At 38.2% G+C, this 20049-nt stretch overlaps 2 protein-coding genes and 1 long non-coding RNA gene across 3 annotated transcripts; all 3 read left to right on the plus strand.

Moving 5' to 3' along the window:
• Positions 1-1197: 1197 nt before the first annotated feature.
• LOC131684278 (uncharacterized) lies at positions 1198-8872 on the plus strand. The gene is made up of 3 exons (XM_058966992.1): positions 1198-1532; positions 8323-8492; positions 8554-8872. Exons 1-3 carry the CDS (start codon positions 1393-1395, stop codon positions 8628-8630), a joined length of 387 nt encoding a protein of 128 aa, XP_058822975.1. The 5' UTR covers positions 1198-1392; the 3' UTR covers positions 8631-8872.
• Positions 8873-17070: 8198 nt separating this feature from the next.
• Positions 17071-17705, plus strand: LOC131683201 (uncharacterized). Its single transcript, XR_009304415.1, has 3 exons — positions 17071-17208; positions 17264-17403; positions 17544-17705. It is a non-coding gene; the product is annotated as an uncharacterized LOC131683201 (long non-coding RNA).
• A 419-nt stretch (positions 17706-18124) lies between these two features.
• On the plus strand, positions 18125-18662 carry LOC131681464 (endocuticle structural glycoprotein SgAbd-5-like). Its single transcript, XM_058962266.1, has 2 exons — positions 18125-18317; positions 18398-18662. Exons 1-2 carry the CDS (start codon positions 18139-18141, stop codon positions 18612-18614), a joined length of 396 nt encoding a protein of 131 aa, XP_058818249.1. The 5' UTR covers positions 18125-18138; the 3' UTR covers positions 18615-18662.
• The last annotated feature ends 1387 nt before the right edge of the window (positions 18663-20049 follow it).

Raw genomic sequence — 20049 nt, forward strand, 5'->3', positions numbered from 1 at the left:
CTCAAAAACGCCCAAATAAATTAGTGAACGCTATACTGCCCATAATCGCATATCAGCTCCATAAAGATAGGAAATCCCACAGAAAACGGGACAACGTTGCGATCATGGGTAATATAACACTTCTAATCTGATTAGCGCGGTCTTAAGCGCGCTCAAATAAACGCTCATTCCCACGTGTTAGTAAAGTCCCTACGTCTAAACCGTACACTCAATATCACCTTCAGCAGTGTTTTAGTGGGTGACTTTTCCCGTCTCCTCTGCAATTGTAGTGTATGATTCTGACAGGGAGCCGTTGCGAGACGCTAGCTCTACGGCTCCAGCAGGACAACTTTAAAAAAAAAACTTCTCCTAAGAAAGTTGGATTGGTGTGTAGTCTTCGATAAAGTTTTAGGCAATAAAATGATCTTACACATCATCTGATCTGTTCCATGAATAAATGATTATGTTTACAAAACATCAACAACAATAGTGCCCTCCGCTAAAAAAATACCGTGCTTACTATTACCCACTATTAATAATCCCGATAACGTTCTCACTGGACAGACTGTATCTTGTGCAATCTTCGCTTACACGGATGAAAACAAAATCAATTCATAATGCTATTCGCGGTTTGAAGCGATCGTCAAAAGATATTGTAAATACTAAAAGGAGCAGAGCGATACTGTTCCATGCATTCACTGGTCAAATCACTTTGACATGTGTCACCTGGGGCGAGAAATGTCAAGCTAATGGACCTAGTGTATACATATGAGCGCAACAAAGTCAAACCAGTGCAAACAGTGCCATACACCCTCTAGCAGCTACAATCTCTTTTACCGTATTGCCACATATTTCTATGAGTCACACCATCATGGGACCACTGTAAAAAAAATCCAAGAATCGTCCTATCTCAACAGCCGAAGCCGTTTTCGTGGTGCTGTAAGTGATCCATTCCGGCAGCTCGACCTCCAAACCAGTTCCACCGCGAACCGCATATAATGTTGGCATTATTGTATCCATCGAGAACACACCTTCACTCACGTAGTTTACCTGCGCCACCGCCAGACCGGCATTCGCAAAGAAGATGCAGATGATCCAAGACTCAGCCATAAGAGGCAAATGCCACTTCCAGGGCAGGTTGGACTGCTTAGTGCTGGTGTCTCAGCCGAACATGGTCAAGGCAAGATTCCGAACCGAACCGAGTTGCTCGGCGATAAATGTTTACATACAGTGTGCGGCTAACATCGTGACGGAGCGGTTGAAAACATCAAAATAGCGGCTGCTGCTGTTACGAATGTACACATCAAACAGATCGTCCACACGGCATCGTTTGAACACGCGAGCTTGCAATCGGGTAGTTTAACTCACGTGCAATAGTGCTCTATATGGGATACGCCGGTAACAACAAGAATTATGAAGAACATACTTTTCGGTTCCTGCTTTCTTCTGTTCGCCGTTTGGAAGGTGCTTCCGAGACCAGCAGCTGACAGTGAACAACCGGTGGAGATTGAGTCACTTCTCAACGAAAAGGAAGGAAACGGAACTGTTTATGCGTGAGTAGTTTTGCATAGCCTAGTCAATCTTGTATCTGGCGACTATAACGGGATTTGACTCGTTTTTCAAGTGGATTTTTAAGGTTTTTGGCGGTTCGGGTACTAGAAGTGTTGAATAAGTCACAAAAATGCAGTAAGTACGCTTCGTACTATTAACAGATCGCTCCCGGCGGTGAGTTTTAATGATCTATGCAAGGTTGAGGGAACTGGCTATCTCACGACACTTAGCATCGTAGTTACTTTAATCACGAGTTAGTTGTTTAATGAACTGGGAATTCCATGAGACAACATACCAAAACCCCCTTATTCCGTTCATTCAAACGTCAATCAAGCCCTCGTGTGTCGCAAATTTTCGTTACTTCAATCAGTCAATTTACGATTAATTGTCCAGAATAACAGTGAAAAGCGCAACACGTGGGCGATTATCAGTCAGCATAAGCTTTTTAGTGGATTGTCAGATAGTAAACTAAAGTTAGGATACAAAAGTAGAGAACATCTCAAGAAAAAGTTTTGAAAGGTTGCATATCACGTTATAGATTCCCAAAATATTTTAGCTTCAAAATATGTATTTTAATTCCAAAATAGCCATGTTACTATTGTCACTTTAAACATTTGAAGTAATAATGTAAAACCGCCCCCTGTTTTCTCATTGACTCAAATGTGATGAGATGTGATGTGATGAACCTTCGATTAATATATTCACGTTAAAATTATCATATCAAAACAACAGCATAAAGTTGGCACACCACCCTATTTTTAGAATTAAAAAGGTCCACCCTCGTCGGTAATTGTGATTATTTCAACCTATCTAACAGTAGGCAGTTCTCTGTGGAAGTTCCATGGTCATTCGATCTTATTATCATTCTGAGTCGTGCCGTTAGTTTCCCGATCTAGAAGTTGATGACAGTTTATAGTCGCTATGATCCGGTTTTTTGAGAAGTATTATATTCTCACCCTGATCTAAAAAGGTTAAATACAATAACAAAAAATATCAATTTCATATTAAGACATTAAAGTTCGATTATTGGCAGTAAAAAGTCAACCGGTCATCCGATTAGTTGTGATATCGATCAATTCATCAGAACGCACAGTGATTCAAAGTTGGTCAAAACTTCAAAAATTTGCTTGAAATTGCACTTACATTCTATAATATATAAATAGAAACTTTTCGAAAAACTTTGACATTTAAATGAAAATTGCTGTATTTTAAATATCAGTCGAGTATTTTTAATTCTGTGTACGTTCATCACGCCACATGATTAAATAGATAAATTAAAATGATTTGAATAAAAATCGAATCAATATTGATTGCCGTTGATACTCTGATATTCCATAGGAATCCCTTAATATAATTTTTTGCCACCTGACTTACCATAGTACGGCTATATTCATTTATTAATCAAAACTAGCACAGATAGTTTGCTATTTTGTCAATCACTTCCACTATACTACCATACAAATTAAAACTACAATTGCGGTAAATTTTTCTGAGTGTGATTGTGCGTAGCTCATGAATTTAACACCAAGTAGAAACTGGTTTATTCAGAAGCGAAACCTATTTAACACCAATCACCTGATAATTTATGCGTCTATCGGAATGATCAATATTTTTTATTTAATTTGCAACTAAGTACATCCGACAACTGGAACTTGGTTACTTCGGAGCTTTTTATTTTATTTGGTCTGTTCGTTGCGGTAGCAGTGCGGAATAATATGATCGTCAACGTAATGTTATTTATACCAATCTCAGCTAAATCGAATTAACAGGAAAAGCTACTATGTGTATTCGAACCCTCAACCTCGAGTGGCGAATGGTTTCATAAACACCCCTAAAGTGTCATTTAAAGCCGTTAGTTGACACAAATGGGTTGGAAACCGTCATTAGATTATACTAAACGGTTCTGGTTTCACACCGCTGTTTCATTACGTTCGTAACTTGAGATCGTAGCCTGAGTGTTTTGCATCGGGAGTTATCTTAGTCTTGATCCATCTGGTTCAGCTAGTTTCAGATTTCGCTGTATGTAAACTAGTACCTATGCTTCGTTACTGTAACGATGAAAAACTGCATTCGCAGATGGAACGAAATTGAAAGTGTAAAGGACGAAATATGGTTTCTGCTGCGCAGTGACGTACTAGCGGCCCACCCCGAGTTGTTGGAGACATAAAACTCCCGAAATATTTTGAAGAAATTTGAAAAAATGGAATATGTTCAACCAAAAAAGACCTAATATTCTCAAAGTTTCATTTGCAAAAGTTATCTTGTGAGAATATTTCCTTGTAGTGAAAATTGGCGGCAGACCTCGACACCTACCGGTCGGCTCGTTGTGGAGGCTAGCCGCCGAGGACTAAAACGAGAAGATTGCGGCGAAGCGGGGAGCTAAATGGCTGCTGGTATCGTGACAGGGAGCTTATGGGTTCACGAAACGGACTTCGGTACCGAGAGGAATTCCGACACATTCTGTAGTCCTTGACTGATGACGAACATGGACTAGAGAGTGTGCGAGAAGTATCCCCATAGCGACCACCAGGCGATTCGCTACCGCATCGGCCAATGAAACCCTACTGCAGCACGGAGAAGGACGACCGGCAAGCTAAAGTGGAAGACGAACGAAAGTCTTTAACAAAAACCTCTTTATTGAGTCACTTCGGCGAACAGCGGAATCAAGTACGTTGATGCGGCTGATCTAACAAGAAGGATTGTTACGGCTTATGACGTTACAATGGCACGAAAACTGGAGCCATGCAGTAGACGGCGCGCCGTGCAGCTTACTGGTTAAATGAGTAGCTCAGTACGCTACACGCTGTTTGCCTTAGGGCCAATTTCTTCACCCTCGCTTAAATTTTAAACCAGGTTCAGCAGTACGTTTTAACCTGGTTTAAACATTAAGCGAGGGTGCAGAAATCGGCCCAAAGATCAAGATGAAAGAGTGAGAGAGGAGCGCAAGCGACGCTTTAGAACGGGAGATCAAGCTTAGCAAGCCAGTTTGCCAAAAGCAGCTGTGCTGAGAAGTAGATGCCAATCCCTGGGATATGCTGAGTCGTCATAATGAAGATAAGGGCTCGTTGAACCAGCTGAAATATGCCCGAGTAAGCTAAAGATAATCGTAGAGGGTCTCTTCCCGAAGCACGATCCAGCTCCCTTGTTACCGACACCGTATGGCGAAGAAGAAGGAGCAAACACAGCCGAGTGGCAAGCGACTAGCGGCGAGCTCAAAGATGCGTCGATGCGACTAAAACCAAAGAAAGCCCCCGGTCCGGATAGAATACGTGGCGCTGAAAGCTGCTATCCTGACATATCCGGACATATTCAGGATGTGACTGCAGAAGTGTTTGGATGATGGCAATTTCTCCGAAATGTTGAAGGTACAGAAGCTGCTGTTGCTGCCAAAGTTAGGGAAGTCACCGGGCCATCCAGCTTCTCATAGACCGATGCCACAGCGCTGCACAAAATAATGAGCAGGAGCCTGAAGAGCTACTTCCAGAGTAGAGTACTGCTGTACGAGACGAACGAAGGGTAGAAGTCAATGCTAGTCGCAGCGGGCGTTCCTCGCGGCTCCATTCTCGGTCCAACTCTTTGGAACGGGATGTACGATGGGGTCTTAACACTGCGGCTGCCCGGGAAAGTGAAAATCGTGCGTTTCGCGGACGACGTGTCACTAACGAAGTGTGCACTGAAGCAAATGGGACTTTAACAACCACGTTGATCACACCTGCGAAAGGTCGGTCTGTTATCTAATGTTTCGTCAACACGATATGGGGTTCCTGCTTGGGGTGCGGCGGAACCGTGAAAAACTGAACAGGACGTTTCGACTGGTTGTCGTACGAGTTGCGATTGCGTACAGATTGCGTACATAATATGGGTTATCGCCGAGATGATCCCCATCTGCATCACCCTGGCGGAGGAGTGCATCACCAAGCGCTACATGCAATGAAATGCCAGAAACGTGAGGAAGACGTTGAGAATTCGATTCGATGCTGACGTGGCAGCAGGAATGGGACAATACGGAGAAAAAAAAGGGGACCTACCGGCTCATCCCAAACATATCGACGTGGAGCAATAGAAAGCACGGAGAGATGAACTTCCACCTGAAACAGCTCCTGTCGGCCCACGGCTACTTCAGGAAATATCTTCATCGGTTCAGGTACGCAACGTCATCATTGCGCCCGGAATGTGAGAACCTCGAGAAGACACCGGAGCATGTGGTCTTTGAATTTGAAACCTTAAACGGAAGGATCGGACATACAACCCGGATATTGTAACCTACAGAATGACAAGCGACGTACGTGGAACGCAGTCAACAGAGTTATGATGTAGATCATGCCCGTCTTACAGCGGAAACGGCGTGATGAACATAGAACAACCGAGAGGGAGAGCAATCACCGCCAGGGAACTCTCCGCAGGAATAAACTAAATCCACCACCGAGGACTAGTCGAGTAGACTGCAATAGAGCACCGAGTATGAGTCGTCAAAACGCCAGCAAACTGGATGCTACGCTCCATCCGAAATCGCCAGACCAACCACGGAACCCCACCGGTGATTCCGATAGAATTATAGCGAAAACCAAAGAAGTACCGGTATTGGGAGAACTTCTTTCGCCAGGGAACTCTCCGTCAGCGTAAGCTAGATTCATCGCTGGGGACTAGACTGAGTAGACTGCGATGAGACATCACTAGTCGCGGGTCATCGGGGCATCAGTGAACCAGCTTCACCGGAATCGCCGAACTAACCTCGGCACTTAGTTGATTGGCTCGGTTTCGGGAGAACTTCTCACGCCGGCGAACTCTCTGTCAGAGTAGGTCAGGTCCATCGTCGGGGACTAGACCGAGTAGTTCGCGAACAAGTCGGGAATCTGAATGGCTCATCAAAGAAGTAGTATTAAATGACATAAGAAGAGACTTAAAGGATTTGCAGTGCTAAATGACACTGGACATGCAGCCAAAGGGCTCAAGAAGTTGTGGTACTGAAACCAAAGAAGAATCGGTATCGGGAGAGTTTCTTTCGCCGGGGAACTCTCCGTTGGCGTACAATCAGATTCACCACCGGGAACTAGCCTGAGTAGACCGCGACGAGAAAACCACAAGGCTGCTTGAGTTGCTTTCAAACTTCTCTCGCCAAGAAACTCTTCATCGGAGTAATCTAGATACATCGTCAGGGACTAGACCGAGTAGTTCGCGAACAAGTCGGAAGCTCAACGAGGAAGTGGTACTAAATAGCACAAGGAAACCGACGGGCTCAGTAAATTAGACATTCTGAAGTTTGTCGCCCTTGTAGGGGAAGAGCACTAAATCTAGACCCATAGCTAGCTTTCCTACTACCATACAGAAATTACCACGTTGTGTGGATGGTCGAAAACTGGTAGTGTGTCGAGGATGGGTGCTGTATACCTACTGAAAGAACTAGTTGTCTATTCCCGAAGTATATATATATATATATATATATATATATATATATATATATATATATATATATATATATATATATATATATATATATATATATATATATATATATATATATATATATATATATATATATATATATATATATATATGTATACATAAAATATTCATGCACACACCGCCACCCCCCCCCCCCCCCCCTCCCCCGCAAAAATTTTCATGCTACGCCACTAGCTAAAACTAGTGTTTTTCATCGAAAACGACTAAACTATGTATATTAAAATGACGATGTGCCTTGAAAATGAACAAAAACATTGATTTTCATTAATTGCCCTTGAATATAGAACTCATTCCTAAAAAGTTGACAAATTTCCCATTTTGAATCATCAACTGACCCCTTGTGCATTGAAAATGTCCAAAACTATTGATGTTTAACCGCCAACAATTTGCACTTAAATTTAAAATTCATTCCCTAAAAGTTCCATTTTTTCCAGTTAACCACCCTGTGCATTGAAAATGCCCTCAACTATGGATTTTCAACTTCCAACATTACCTTCAATACGAAAATCATTCCCAGAATGTTGAAAAATTTTCAATTTGGTTGATTCTTTGGCGGATGTGCATTGAAAATGTCCAAAACTTTTGGTTTTCATCTGCCAACAACTTGGCCTTCAAAATAAAACTCATTACCATATTGTTGAAAAAATTTCTTTTTCGAATATAGCCGGGTAGCCCTAGACCTCCTCAAGAATTTTGTTAAAAACATCTTCCTAAATTATTAAATTTTTGGGATATATTACAATCAACCATGTATTAAAAGTTTGTACGCTCACTAGCGTCACATAGCGAGAGTATCCCGACCTAATCTGTCACCAACTGGTAGTTTTTGATTTCTCGAGCAACTTTACTGAAGACAGCACCCCTCTAAATAATCTCGTTATTGAGACAACGAATGATTTTAACATTAGTTAAACATTTGCATTGGCACTAGCGCCGCCTGGTGGGACAATTCCTAGTTATTATTTCCTCCATCCAGAAGCTCTGATATTCTGAACAAATCTTTCTCAGAAAATAATCAGTGTTTCATTAAATTGTACTTGTACACAACAACTTTGCCAAAGAAAGTATAGTGCAAAATGTTAACGCAGACGAAATATTCGGCCACAGCCCCAATTTGTAGAAAGCCCATAAATATGCGATTAGTACTACGAGAATTAATTTTTCATGACCCCAGATATTCGCGTAGTAGGAGACCCAACTGTAAGACATTTTGAAAATTCGCAAAAAACACCTTAAAACCTTCTTATAAAGATACTTCTGCGTACAAACCGTGTCCACGACTCATGTCATCATATTTTCTTATATTTAATGTTATTCACATTTTAATAGGCACGTATTGTCCGATGGAACGAGGGTCTTCGTGAGAACCTATAGTAAAATCGTTAACGGGAACGAAATCACTGTCCAAGAAGGCACGTACTCGTTCGTAGGTCCAGATAAGCTGTTCCATACGGTAACGTACATCTCCGATGAGAATGGATATCGAGCCAGAAGTACAAGTACTCACGATTATACTATTCGTATGTGTTCAATTATTTTAACTTGGTTTTAATTTTCCAGCTTCCAACATGACGAGTTCGATTGAAGATTCTATGCTGCCTACAAAAGTACTGATCTCCTTGGTTGGTGGAGGCTAACTTTGCAGTAGTTGTCTCATATTAAGTTAATAGTGGTAATGTTCAAACGTATAGTTTCGATTCTGAAAAATAATCGTTATTCTATTTAAACCGTCGACAGTATATTTAAAACAGCTTGAGGAACAAGAAAGACGAACAATCTAAGATAATCTGATTCCTTGTATAAACTATTTAAATTAATAACTTGTATTTTTATATCAATTATTCTAAAAAAGAAAACATTAAAGAGGAATGTGACCTTTCAAATGATCCCTAAACAGCAACACCCGTAAAGTGACGAACCCCTTCCGAAACAGAAAGATCAAAACTGGACCAGTTCACCTCCCATGTAGGGTGATGTGCCTATTATGGCAGTAGAGCCTATTGTGACCCTATTTCGTACCCCTTGGTTTCGAACCAAGCATATGAGATAATGACAATATCGATTTGGCTAAAACAGGTGTGCAAAAAAAGCTCAAGTTATATTCTTTATTTGTTGTGCACATACGTATTTAGAACTATCCACTAAATCCAACTTTTAATTAAAACAAAATCACCTTATTGAAATATCTGCTGATCCGCCTCACTCGCGTAGTGAACCGAAACAGGACGCAACGGCGCTTAGCAAAATAAACACTTTCGAGCCAGCATTTACCGCCTCATATCTCGTTATTCCGGCACAAATATATTAAATATTGCACTGATACATACCTTTATTTTAGCTGGAGAACCTTTTTACGATTATTTCGCTTTAAAAGCACTCGTCAAACACTAGAATAGGCCTAGTGTTATAATAGGATAAAACTAAATACGGGGGTTCCTATTATTGGCATGTTTTGCTGATACACTACCACAATCAAAACCAACTTTTTGCATCCATCATACAGAAAAGAATCACCAGTGCGGCCAAACCAAAACATGAACTTGAAAACATAATGTTATGCAATTTCAGGTATAAGTAATCAATTATTTCAAGTTATTCAACTAATTGTTGATCGCAGATATTTTATTTTCATCTGCACATACAATTTGGATCGGGAGGAAGTAATGTGTGAGGTGAACTTTATATTCCAGTTGTTAACTTTCGCATGGTTATTTCCTGCATGCGCAGTTCTGGGCGCTCTTCTACTAACAGCTGATGAGTTTCTTTCGTGTGCGTAATGTTTACGTTTGTTTTGATCGGCTGAAAAAAGCAGAATAATTCGTTTTACAAATCACGCGTTGGCGTCCATGATCTGGATACCTAGTTAGAACGACGCAAATGAAATATGAGGCATTGCGTTTCAACTAGATTGTTTTTCGATGAGGTGGAAATCGGCACACCCATGAGGCGATAATTGGAACGTTCAGGTGGGAATAGATGCACAGAATAGAACATTTATTTTCATTTATGCTGAAAATTGAGACAATTCTGCCAAATAAGCATTATACAGATGTTTAAGAAACAGTACACTGATACTTTATTCTGAAAAAGGTTATAGGTAATATGGCTTCTTTTTAAGTTATTCAAAAAATAGTGCGACCCTCTCCATAATGGTGCCAAAATAGGCTCATCACCCTATCACATCGCATACCTTGCTGACATGAACAGTGCTCAAATGACCACACTTCTCGAAAAGCAGATCAGTTTCCGCTGACCGGTTGACCACTCCTGAACCCAGGAGATGATGTTGCACGTATAATACTTGTTAACGTTAATTTTCATCAGCTCATCACGACTGTATGCGCATCCCAGCCGGTGTCAAGAGGTTAATTGACTTCTCACTTTGCGGCACAACGGTGCAATACAGTGGCACGGATGCTTATTCCCCCTGTCCGAGATGAGATGAGCATGAATGCTAATTTGAATTCACACAACGATTAAGATCAAATCTGTAACAAGAATACTCGAACGTCATCGAGGCAATGAACCGACAGAGTACGAGAAAGAATGGGAAAAAAGTTTACAGAACCGGCACTGGTCAACTACCGCGTTGTTTATTATGCAGATGAAAAAAACAACGTGCCTACCTTTGCTATGAACGTTACGCGAATAGGGAAGACCAGTTTACATTTTTGATACGGTAAATAGACATCAAGAGCAGGTAATTGGGTACGATACGAAACCACAAAGGGATTGTCCCTTCCAGCTAAATTCGTTCAGAATGAAAACTAGTTTTTTCTCTCTAATATAGTCGAAGGGGCGAATATTTGTTTTTATATTTTTTTTCTAGTTTTACGCATCAAACCATTAGGAACAAGACAATCAAAAGTTATGAAATTCAATTTTATAACTTGGATCATAATTTTAATACTCGATTAACATGCGTTACTTATTTATTGTTCAATACAGTAATAATCTATTTAAATGAGCGAAATATTATTTCGATAAAACGAATTTCGTATTTCATTTTTTTATCTGCAACCGCTAGAATAACCACCGAACAATTCCAAGTTGCCTACATGGAATTTGATCACTTATCGGTGCAAAAAACATCATTTGCACAAACCTTCTGAGTTATAACCAATCGGATCGATCTGAAACATATCTCGGAAAATGAAAAGCAAAATGAATAACTCCAAGCAGTGGTGTAGCCAAGAGGATGCTTTGGGGTTTAACCACATCCCCCCTCACCAAAAAAATAAATAATTGGATTGAAGTTAAAAATTTATTGATGCTGACTGATTTAGTTCAATATTACAATGATAATTATCTGATCAGTACATTGATAACCTATTGTTTGAAACATCATAAGGACCTTTGAAAAATTGTGGGAATGCGATCCTGATCTGTAACTGATCTATTGGTCTTGATCTCACAGTTTTCTAATAACAGCAATATCAAATACCTGCCTAAAAACATTCCAATAGAAATTCATTCCAGAGTTCTGAAATCAATCATAATCATAAACATAATTTCCTATCAAATTGAGTTCAGTTTTGAAGGGGTGTACTGCATTATGGATTAGGGTCATTTTAATAGGAAGCGAAACTGGAATTGTTTTAATGTCTATGAAACTTATAACTGCTCACCGAAAAATTGCATAACCTCCAACATTTGCTGAAAATGTTTTTATTGTGGGAATGCGTCTGGTTGAGACGAAAACGTTATAGAATTAATAACGAGAAAACCACCTTCCAAAAGTACAATATATAATAGGGGACATTATGAAAAATGGCGTTTTCCGTTCCGCCAATTAAGTATCTTCGATGAATTTTACAAACGTTAAACAGCACATCATTTGATAAAATAAATTTCGCTTTATATCCTTCAAGAAGTATTTATGGCAAATTTTCTCTTCAAAGAAATTTAGTTCCAGACGTAATGTCTTCAGCAAAATTTTGGGAAGTGCTATTACAAACCACTTTGTTGAGGACATGAAGGCCCCATGTTTTCAAGGTAATAACATATTTTAGGCTATTTCTATATAATTTTAAATTAAATTATTGTGATTTTACTGTTTATGATAAATCTCTTCTATTGTCTATAAACGATAAAATTTACATTTTATCCAAAGCATGAGTTTGTGAAACTCACAATAGAAAGTTATTTTAGAAAAAAACTAGATTAAGGAACACTTCGTAAATATCATTTTATAACACAGTATACTCCATATACGAAGTATTCATGCGTACATTAAATTTGTTTTAAATGAAAGTCTCAACAAATTCGCTAAAGACAGGAACTCTGTTACATTTTTTTGTAAAACGGATTCTCCATAATTTTAAATCTTCAAAGATGGCGGTTTTGTAATTATGTCATTTGTGCAGTAAGTCAGATTTTCACCAAATCCCCACCAAACCGAAATAAATAAATAAATAAAATAAAATAATACATTGAAGACCCGATTTGATCAGCCCCAAATTTTATCTCTTTACTTATCTCAAAGATGCAAATATGCTAAAATAAAAAAATCAATTTGCATACTTTGTTTTTTCCAAAAATGAACTAGACTGTTTTTTGAAAACTTTTTTTACCATTTATTTTTCAAATGGCTTTAGTCTAAAAATTACAAATCCTGCAAAAAAGTGTGGTAGGAGTAATTTTCACAACATTAGTCAAATTTTTGAATGAAAATTTTGAAAAAACCTTCATCGACTCCTATACTTTAAAAAAATCGATTTTTAAAATTAGTTTACACAAAAACCCCATCTTTGGTTTGGATGAAATTTTGTTCCAAGATAGGCAATTATGTGCCCTACCTACCGTCAAAAATCAAGTCAAGGAAAAAAGTTGTTTGAAAAAAACTTTTCCTTGTCCATTTTTTTTCAGTGTATTTTTATCAAAAACTAAACCAATGAAAATCGTAATCTGTATCGATTTTGTTGGCTATTTTCGGCAAATTTGAGACTAAGAGAAACGAAAGCAATGAAATTGAGAGACGGATAGGTATTCTAGAGCGAATCAGTTATAAACTTAGAACGGAAAACTAGAACTAGGCAGGCTCATATGGGCATGATCGAAAGGAAATGTGAAGAATTCTTTGCCTTCTGCAGAGTAGGAGTTGGGCGTTGCACCCAAGTCTACCGCATGGTCTATGGTAGAACATAACTCATCATCATGTTTTACCGCCGACGCCGGCTCCGGCGGTAAAACATGATGATGAGTTATGTTCTACCATAGACCATGCGGTAGACTTGGGTGCAACGCCCAACTCCTACTCTGCAGAAGGCAAAGAATTCTTCACATTTCCTTTCGATCATGCCCATATGAGCCTGCCTAGTTCTAGTTTTCCGTTCTAAGTTTATAACTGATTCGCTCTAGAATACCTATCCGTCTTTCAATTTCATTGCTTTCGTTCTCTTAGTCTCAAATTTGCCGAAAATAGCCAATAAAATCGTTACAGTAGAACCTTGCGGCAATTAAAACATAGTAACAGAAAATCATAATCATCTCAGTATCCAATTTGCCAACTACCAGTTGCCCGATACATGTAAAAAGTATCAGTAACGAATTTGGTATACATTCATAACAAACTTGGATGAAGACTGGAAGACACTGGAAGACTGGAAAACTGGAAGACTGCATTTCCGTTGTTCATCTCAAAAATGATAGATTTTATGAAAGAATTGACAATTTTTTCAAAAATTTATTTTATGTCTGATGGAGCAGCAATACAACACAAAAATAAGAAAAACTTCGCAAGCTTGTGTAGATTCCAGTCAAAGTATAAATTAAGCTAGAGATTTTAACGGAAGGTAAGGCACATAATTGCCTGTCTTGGAACAAAATTTCATCCAAATCAAAGATGGAGTTTTTGTGCAATTTGACTTTAAATGTTTAAAATCGATTTTTTTTTCAGTGTAGGAGTCGATGAAGAATTTCTTTTTAATATTTTTAATGAAAAATTTGACTAATTTTGTGAAAATCACTCCTACCACATTTTTTGTAGGATTTTGCATTTTTAAGGTATAGCCATTTGAAAAAAAAATGGTAAAAAAAGTTTGACCCTTTTCAAAAGACAGTCTAGATCGTTTTTGGAAATACAAAGTATGCAAAGTGGCTTTTTGTGACAAAGTCTTCATGTACAGAAAGTTTCATTAAAATCTGAGATGGTACTGCCAACATTTGTTCGAGATGGCGCGAAATTCGCCAATTTAAGATAACGCACCACTGGTTTGTATACAACAACGTCGCCCAACGTTGGTCTTAAAGACTTGAACAGTATCTACTCCGTAAAGAATTATTAGCGCTGTTCTTTTCAGAGCAGTGCAATGTATTAACTACAGTGAAGATCCTTTTTTATTAGTCCCCGTGTTTGTCCGCCTCTAAATTTTTCTACAACAGATTTTGTCAGCGTTTTTTCAAACCAAATTTAAGACAAAGTCTTCTGATTTAGTTCTCTTATGTTAGATGATGAAATTAAAGCGAAATCCTTTTGCTACAGTGTGTTAAAAATTCAAAATGTCTTAAAATAGCCTGTTCTTAGAGTGATTAAAAAGTTTCGTTTTTAACTGATACGATAATAGACCGACTCCGAAGAGTTGTGTAGGGTTTTATATCATATTTTGATAGTCCCAATCAATATGAAACAAAAATGTTCAGATTTTGTCAGTCTTCAATACATAATGGAGCTGCCAAAATCGGTCCTTGTATTTATTCTAAAAGTTACAGAGAAAATCACATATTAAAAAAAATTACTTCCAGTAATTATTACTGGCGTCTACAGGAAATAATAGTTTGTAGCCCATCGAATAGGTGCATAAAATTTTATAGCACACTGCATTGAATTAAAATATTTGTTGATTAAATAAAATTTCTTTATTTTCCCAAATTATAATAATTTTGTAGTTTAAAATTTTATGCTTCCAGGAATTGTAGCTGATATTAATTTCTAGTGATTTTTGAATTTGAATAATGAGATAGAAAAAAGTTATTTTTATTAAAAATGAGAATATTCTGCGAATTTTTGTGAATATATTTTGAGAACATAAAATTCTGGTCTTTCAGAAACAGTAGATAGTATTACAATTGATTGGTGTCCGAAAATATGTAAGCCATCGCATCGAATTCAAGATTATATGCTAAATAAATAAAAATTTCTCTATTTATACGATATTTTCATTAGTTTTTGGAAAATACTTATTATTTAAGAAACTATAGTTCAATAGTAATTCTTCAAAAGGGCTAATGAGACTTTTGTAAACAAACTTATTTCGCTCATTATTCCGCTACCGAGTTGAATTTCATGAAAAATACACATCTTTATCCTTGGTAGAATCAATTTCAAATGTTTTCTGTGTTGAAATGATAACAAATTAGGAGAACTTAGCAAAACAAAAGTTTGTTTACAAATCTTATTAGCCCTATTCAAATGTTGATATGGAGTTGGTATCAAATAATATATTATAGAAGTGTAATATAGCATGATAAAAAATAATGTGCGGATAATCGAAACAATTTCTTCGGATGGTCGGACTACGGATAATCGAGTCATTTTCTATGGATAATCGAGTCTACGGATAATCGAGACTACGGATAATCGGATATGGTCTGTACAACCCTTTTATATTTTTACTGGTACTACCCGATCAGAATGAAATAACAAGATTATAAACAGAATGCAATTTTCGTAACAGATTGTGTTATAAATTTGGTCTCGTTAGTAGTTAAAATAACAGAAAATTATAGCAAGTAACACAGCGAGATACAGTTTGAAATCTTTCTGATCGGGTAAAGACCTCGAAAATATGAAAAAAGATGATCATAACATGTTTTATGCTATTATTTTTTGTACTAGTATTTCAAAATTCTCTTGGCGAAGTCTCCCCGCGGTGAGAAAAACGGTCACAGTAAAACTTTTATAACTTTTAAAAAAATAAACAACCAATTCTGCAAAAAATCGTGAATACGCACAATACTTTTGCACATTACATTTAAACAAGTTTTGAGAGATTGAAAACTTTTTTAGAGATCTACGTAGATTTAACCTTCCGGCAGTCGCGCTAGTGCACGTTGTCCTGAAAAGCTAGAGAGATCGTCTTAGGGCACCAACGGCGGCTTCTTCAGTGAGCCATAAGCGCGATTTCCGGAGGGTTAAATAAAAACCTAATCAAGTTTCCCTATGTTCCAAGCCAAAAAGATTTCCGGCATCTACATAGGCACCTTTTCTTCACTATTTTTCCTAAGGAAGTCAACGTCCTGATAAAGGTAAAAGGCAAAATAAGCAGGTAGTTTGCTCGTATGGAAAGCGGAGCACGAACAACTGGAACGGTCAAAGGACAGGCATACTTGAAAGAATACCCCCAAAAGCGTCTACGTGTTCTGGAGTGGCGCAAGTCTAAGAAGATCTATTTTGTGTCAAAGGAACGAACCAGATGAGCGGCAAATTGAGAAATGCTGGGCAATCCTATAGTAGACACTCTGGAAGCATCCTATAGAAGTGAATTCAGATACGGGAATTAGTTTAAAATGAATTCTCATACAAAAACAAGTTGGCCCAAAAGTTGAACAAGACTGTAAGCAGTGTTAAGAGGAAAGTAGTAATAATACGTAATATTTTATTCCCTGATAGTTTGAAAAGGATCAGTTTTATGGGTGAATTTCGACGAGCCGTTTATTGTGATGTAATTTAATTCCATACACCCTTTAATTTGAATCAGCATTCAAAAGAGCTCCGGTAAATCATTTCAGCGTGAATAGTAATATACAAAAGATTACCACAATACTTGTGCCATACTAATTGTCCCACACTAGTCGCCTGACCAAACTGGAGTCTCAAATTGCGTCAATGTATGGGAACACGAATTCCTACAACAGATTTGCGTCATACTATTATGGGAAGCGTCACACTATCACGGGATTTTCCCAAAAATTGCTGTTAATCCAATTTCGCTGGACCGCTGGACGACAATTTATGTTTGTTTTAAACCATGTACGAGATTCTGGTTGACGCTATAAAAAGGAACTGCATTTCATGTTGCCTTGATATTGTGATGCGGCAACTGTTCTGCGATAGTTTGTTTCTGCGATCAACATGGATAACCGTTTGGTACTAAAAAGCATTGCTTTCTTCCTATTATTTACCGATTCCATCAGTGGGTTCTATTACCCCCCAGCATTGGTTACCGAAAAAGTTACCGATTATCAGGAGTTTGTCAAAAATGTTACTGAAACCAGGTACATATTTATTGGTTACTTTCACCAGACATCCGTTACAGCATAAAAATTCCAGTATTGCACTCCATATACTCGAACACACTGTTACACCGTACGATGTGAATCCCGACCAGTTAAAGCTCATAGGACGGTATGTTTTCCTCGCACCGCAGGAAAATAACATCTATTTGGTGGGGTTCGAGGAAACAATCGACAGTAAGTATTGGAGGGTTGTACAATCAGACTGCTACTGTGGTTAGCTTTATTCGTTCGAAAACTTTCAAAAGTTTTAACTAGCGACTTGCATACAATGTTGCAAACGATCTTTGATACAAAACAAATTCTATACATTGCAGAATCCGATGCAGCGAAAAGGATCATCAGTGAGTTGGTTAGCAAAAATTCGGTTACAAGCATCTACAAAACTCAACGTGCGAATGCTTTGAAGGTGGAAAAATTCCTCACGATTGGATAAAAGTCTCTAAAATAGTAACAAAACAAAATGAAATATATGTTCTCCTCCGAAATAAATGCAAGATTTAAAAAAAACTCATCAAAGATTAATGACCTCATCTTCGTAAGATGTATCACAATGCGAACCAAACATCAGATCATCGCGTGAAATAATTTATTCAGAAATTGTACACACTAAATCTGCATTCTAGGCATGCACAATACCTTTACGGCTCTGGCATAACCGCTGAAACACCTCTGCAATTTGGGATACAATATTCAAGATTTCTCAAAGTGCTAGACTATACTACATGGACAATCGGAACGTTGTCTGACCAATTCGATAACATTGCATAACCTATTAAACAAATCACAAGCTATTATTTATTATCCATAATCTTTGACATCCAATGATTTGTGTCGACTATAAAAGTATGTTGTTGTTGACTTGAGGAAATCATTCATATTTTGGTAACATCGGAGACACAACGTGCCATCATGGAAAAGTTACATTTGATTTTAGGAATTACCTGCTTATTTTTTGGATCCCTTTGGGCGGCACCCCCGATCAAGGCCACTCTACAAAAGACTGCCCCTGCCGGTGGACTAAACCCTTCCGAAGTTCAAATAGTGCGCTACGAGAGTGATCACGACGATCTGGATAATTACCATTTCAAGTAAGTCTTATGTTTTTGATAGTAAGTAGCATCTAATATCGACATGTCATCACAAAAAATATTCTATTATCAATCAACAGCTACGCACTAAGTGATGATCAAACGCGTGATGAAGTTGGAACAATCAAGGATGGTAAAGATGTGGAAGGAAATAATGTACGATTTATCGTCGTTCAGGGGTCCTACTCGTTCGTAGGAGACGACGGTCAAACGCACTGGGTTCATTATACCGCTGATGAAACCGGCTATCATCCTCGCCTGGGAACTGGACCGGAACCGGAGAGGAGATCGGTTTAATAATCAGATTTGTGCAATCGAAGCAGGACCCTGACCTTTTATCGTAGTTTCAGTGATATAATAAACTAACATTTGCAATATAGATGAATCTGTCTAGTTTCTCTGGTTCTATAGATAGTAATTACAGACTCTTTACACGATGACTTACAGATCATATTCGTTCGGCTGCACTTTTTAACAGTCCGCTTGGCTGCAATTTTTGATACTTCGCTAGTCTGTGTGAAAAGAGTGTGTATCGATAGCATAAACACGTAATTATAGAATTTGAAGAAAAAAATCGATTGCAAACTATAGTATTTTCGTTGCCAGAGTCTTGTAGTGGTTGTTTTGTGAAACAAACTTCATTTATAGTTTAGTTAAAGTTACTTTGAACAAAATCTGTGCCGCAGTGACTGTTACCAGCCGAAAAACGTTGTTGAATAATTTTATACGTAGTCAAATAACAGAATGTCTTCAGTTTATGCACTGTGCTTAATTTTCTGTAGATGCCTCTTGCCAATGAAGTAGTATGCTAGAATGTACACAACGAAAACTGCAAGGATGCATGGTATTCCTATCATCGGATGTACGTATCCTTTAGTACACTTTCCGGCGAATAAACATATGTTCCGAAATGGCTGCTATTTACGAGAAAGGTACTCCCTCATGTGTCCTTAGGTCGTTACTTGACTTGAAATTATTTTCCCCCGTCCATCGAACCTGAATGTATGTTCTTAATATTCTCAATATATTCGAAACACAGTTCGAAATGTTCAAATGAAGCAACACAGAGAACGGCATCGAAGTTCGAAACAAAACTGTTTGAAAAACTAAATCAGAACATTCTCCTGGAGATGTGGTTGTTTCCGTTTAAATTCCACTTTAAACTCCAGTTTAAACTCCCATACAAAATCCTACGATGTTGAATATGCCCTAAGAAATTTAGTTAATATAAAATATTAATGCTTGAAAACCTATGATAAAAACAAAAGCCATGCAGTGTTTACTTTTGGGTTGATTACCAAGAATCGCTATAGATTAGCTTCGCAATTTTTTGAAAATAAATCGAAACTGAAACTGCTTTAACATAACTGAATGTCCTCGTCCACCAAAATCTCCAACTAAACGCCGCTCTTCAGTAGGCGTAAATCCAGTTGAGTCCGGCCATGTTTCAGAAATACCTATAGAAGCATGTCGTCAGATGCCTTAGTCATAAAAACACGTCACATACAGCCAAACTATAAACGTGTGTGCCGACATTACCCAACGTACCTACGAACTGGCAAGAGAATTCCCACAGTATTGTCAACCCAGCGACGTACAAATATAAAAATAGATTAGTTTAACCTAAGCCACAAGCAGCATACACAGGTTGCACCATGTAGTGTTGACAGTACGACTCGAACCTATCGAATTGTCATGCTCGTACGTGTGCGCAATGACTCGCTTAGCAGGG

The sequence above is a fragment of the Topomyia yanbarensis genome, chromosome 2, assembly GCF_030247195.1.
Source record: "Topomyia yanbarensis strain Yona2022 chromosome 2, ASM3024719v1, whole genome shotgun sequence".
Taxonomy (NCBI): Eukaryota; Metazoa; Arthropoda; class Insecta; order Diptera; family Culicidae; genus Topomyia; species Topomyia yanbarensis.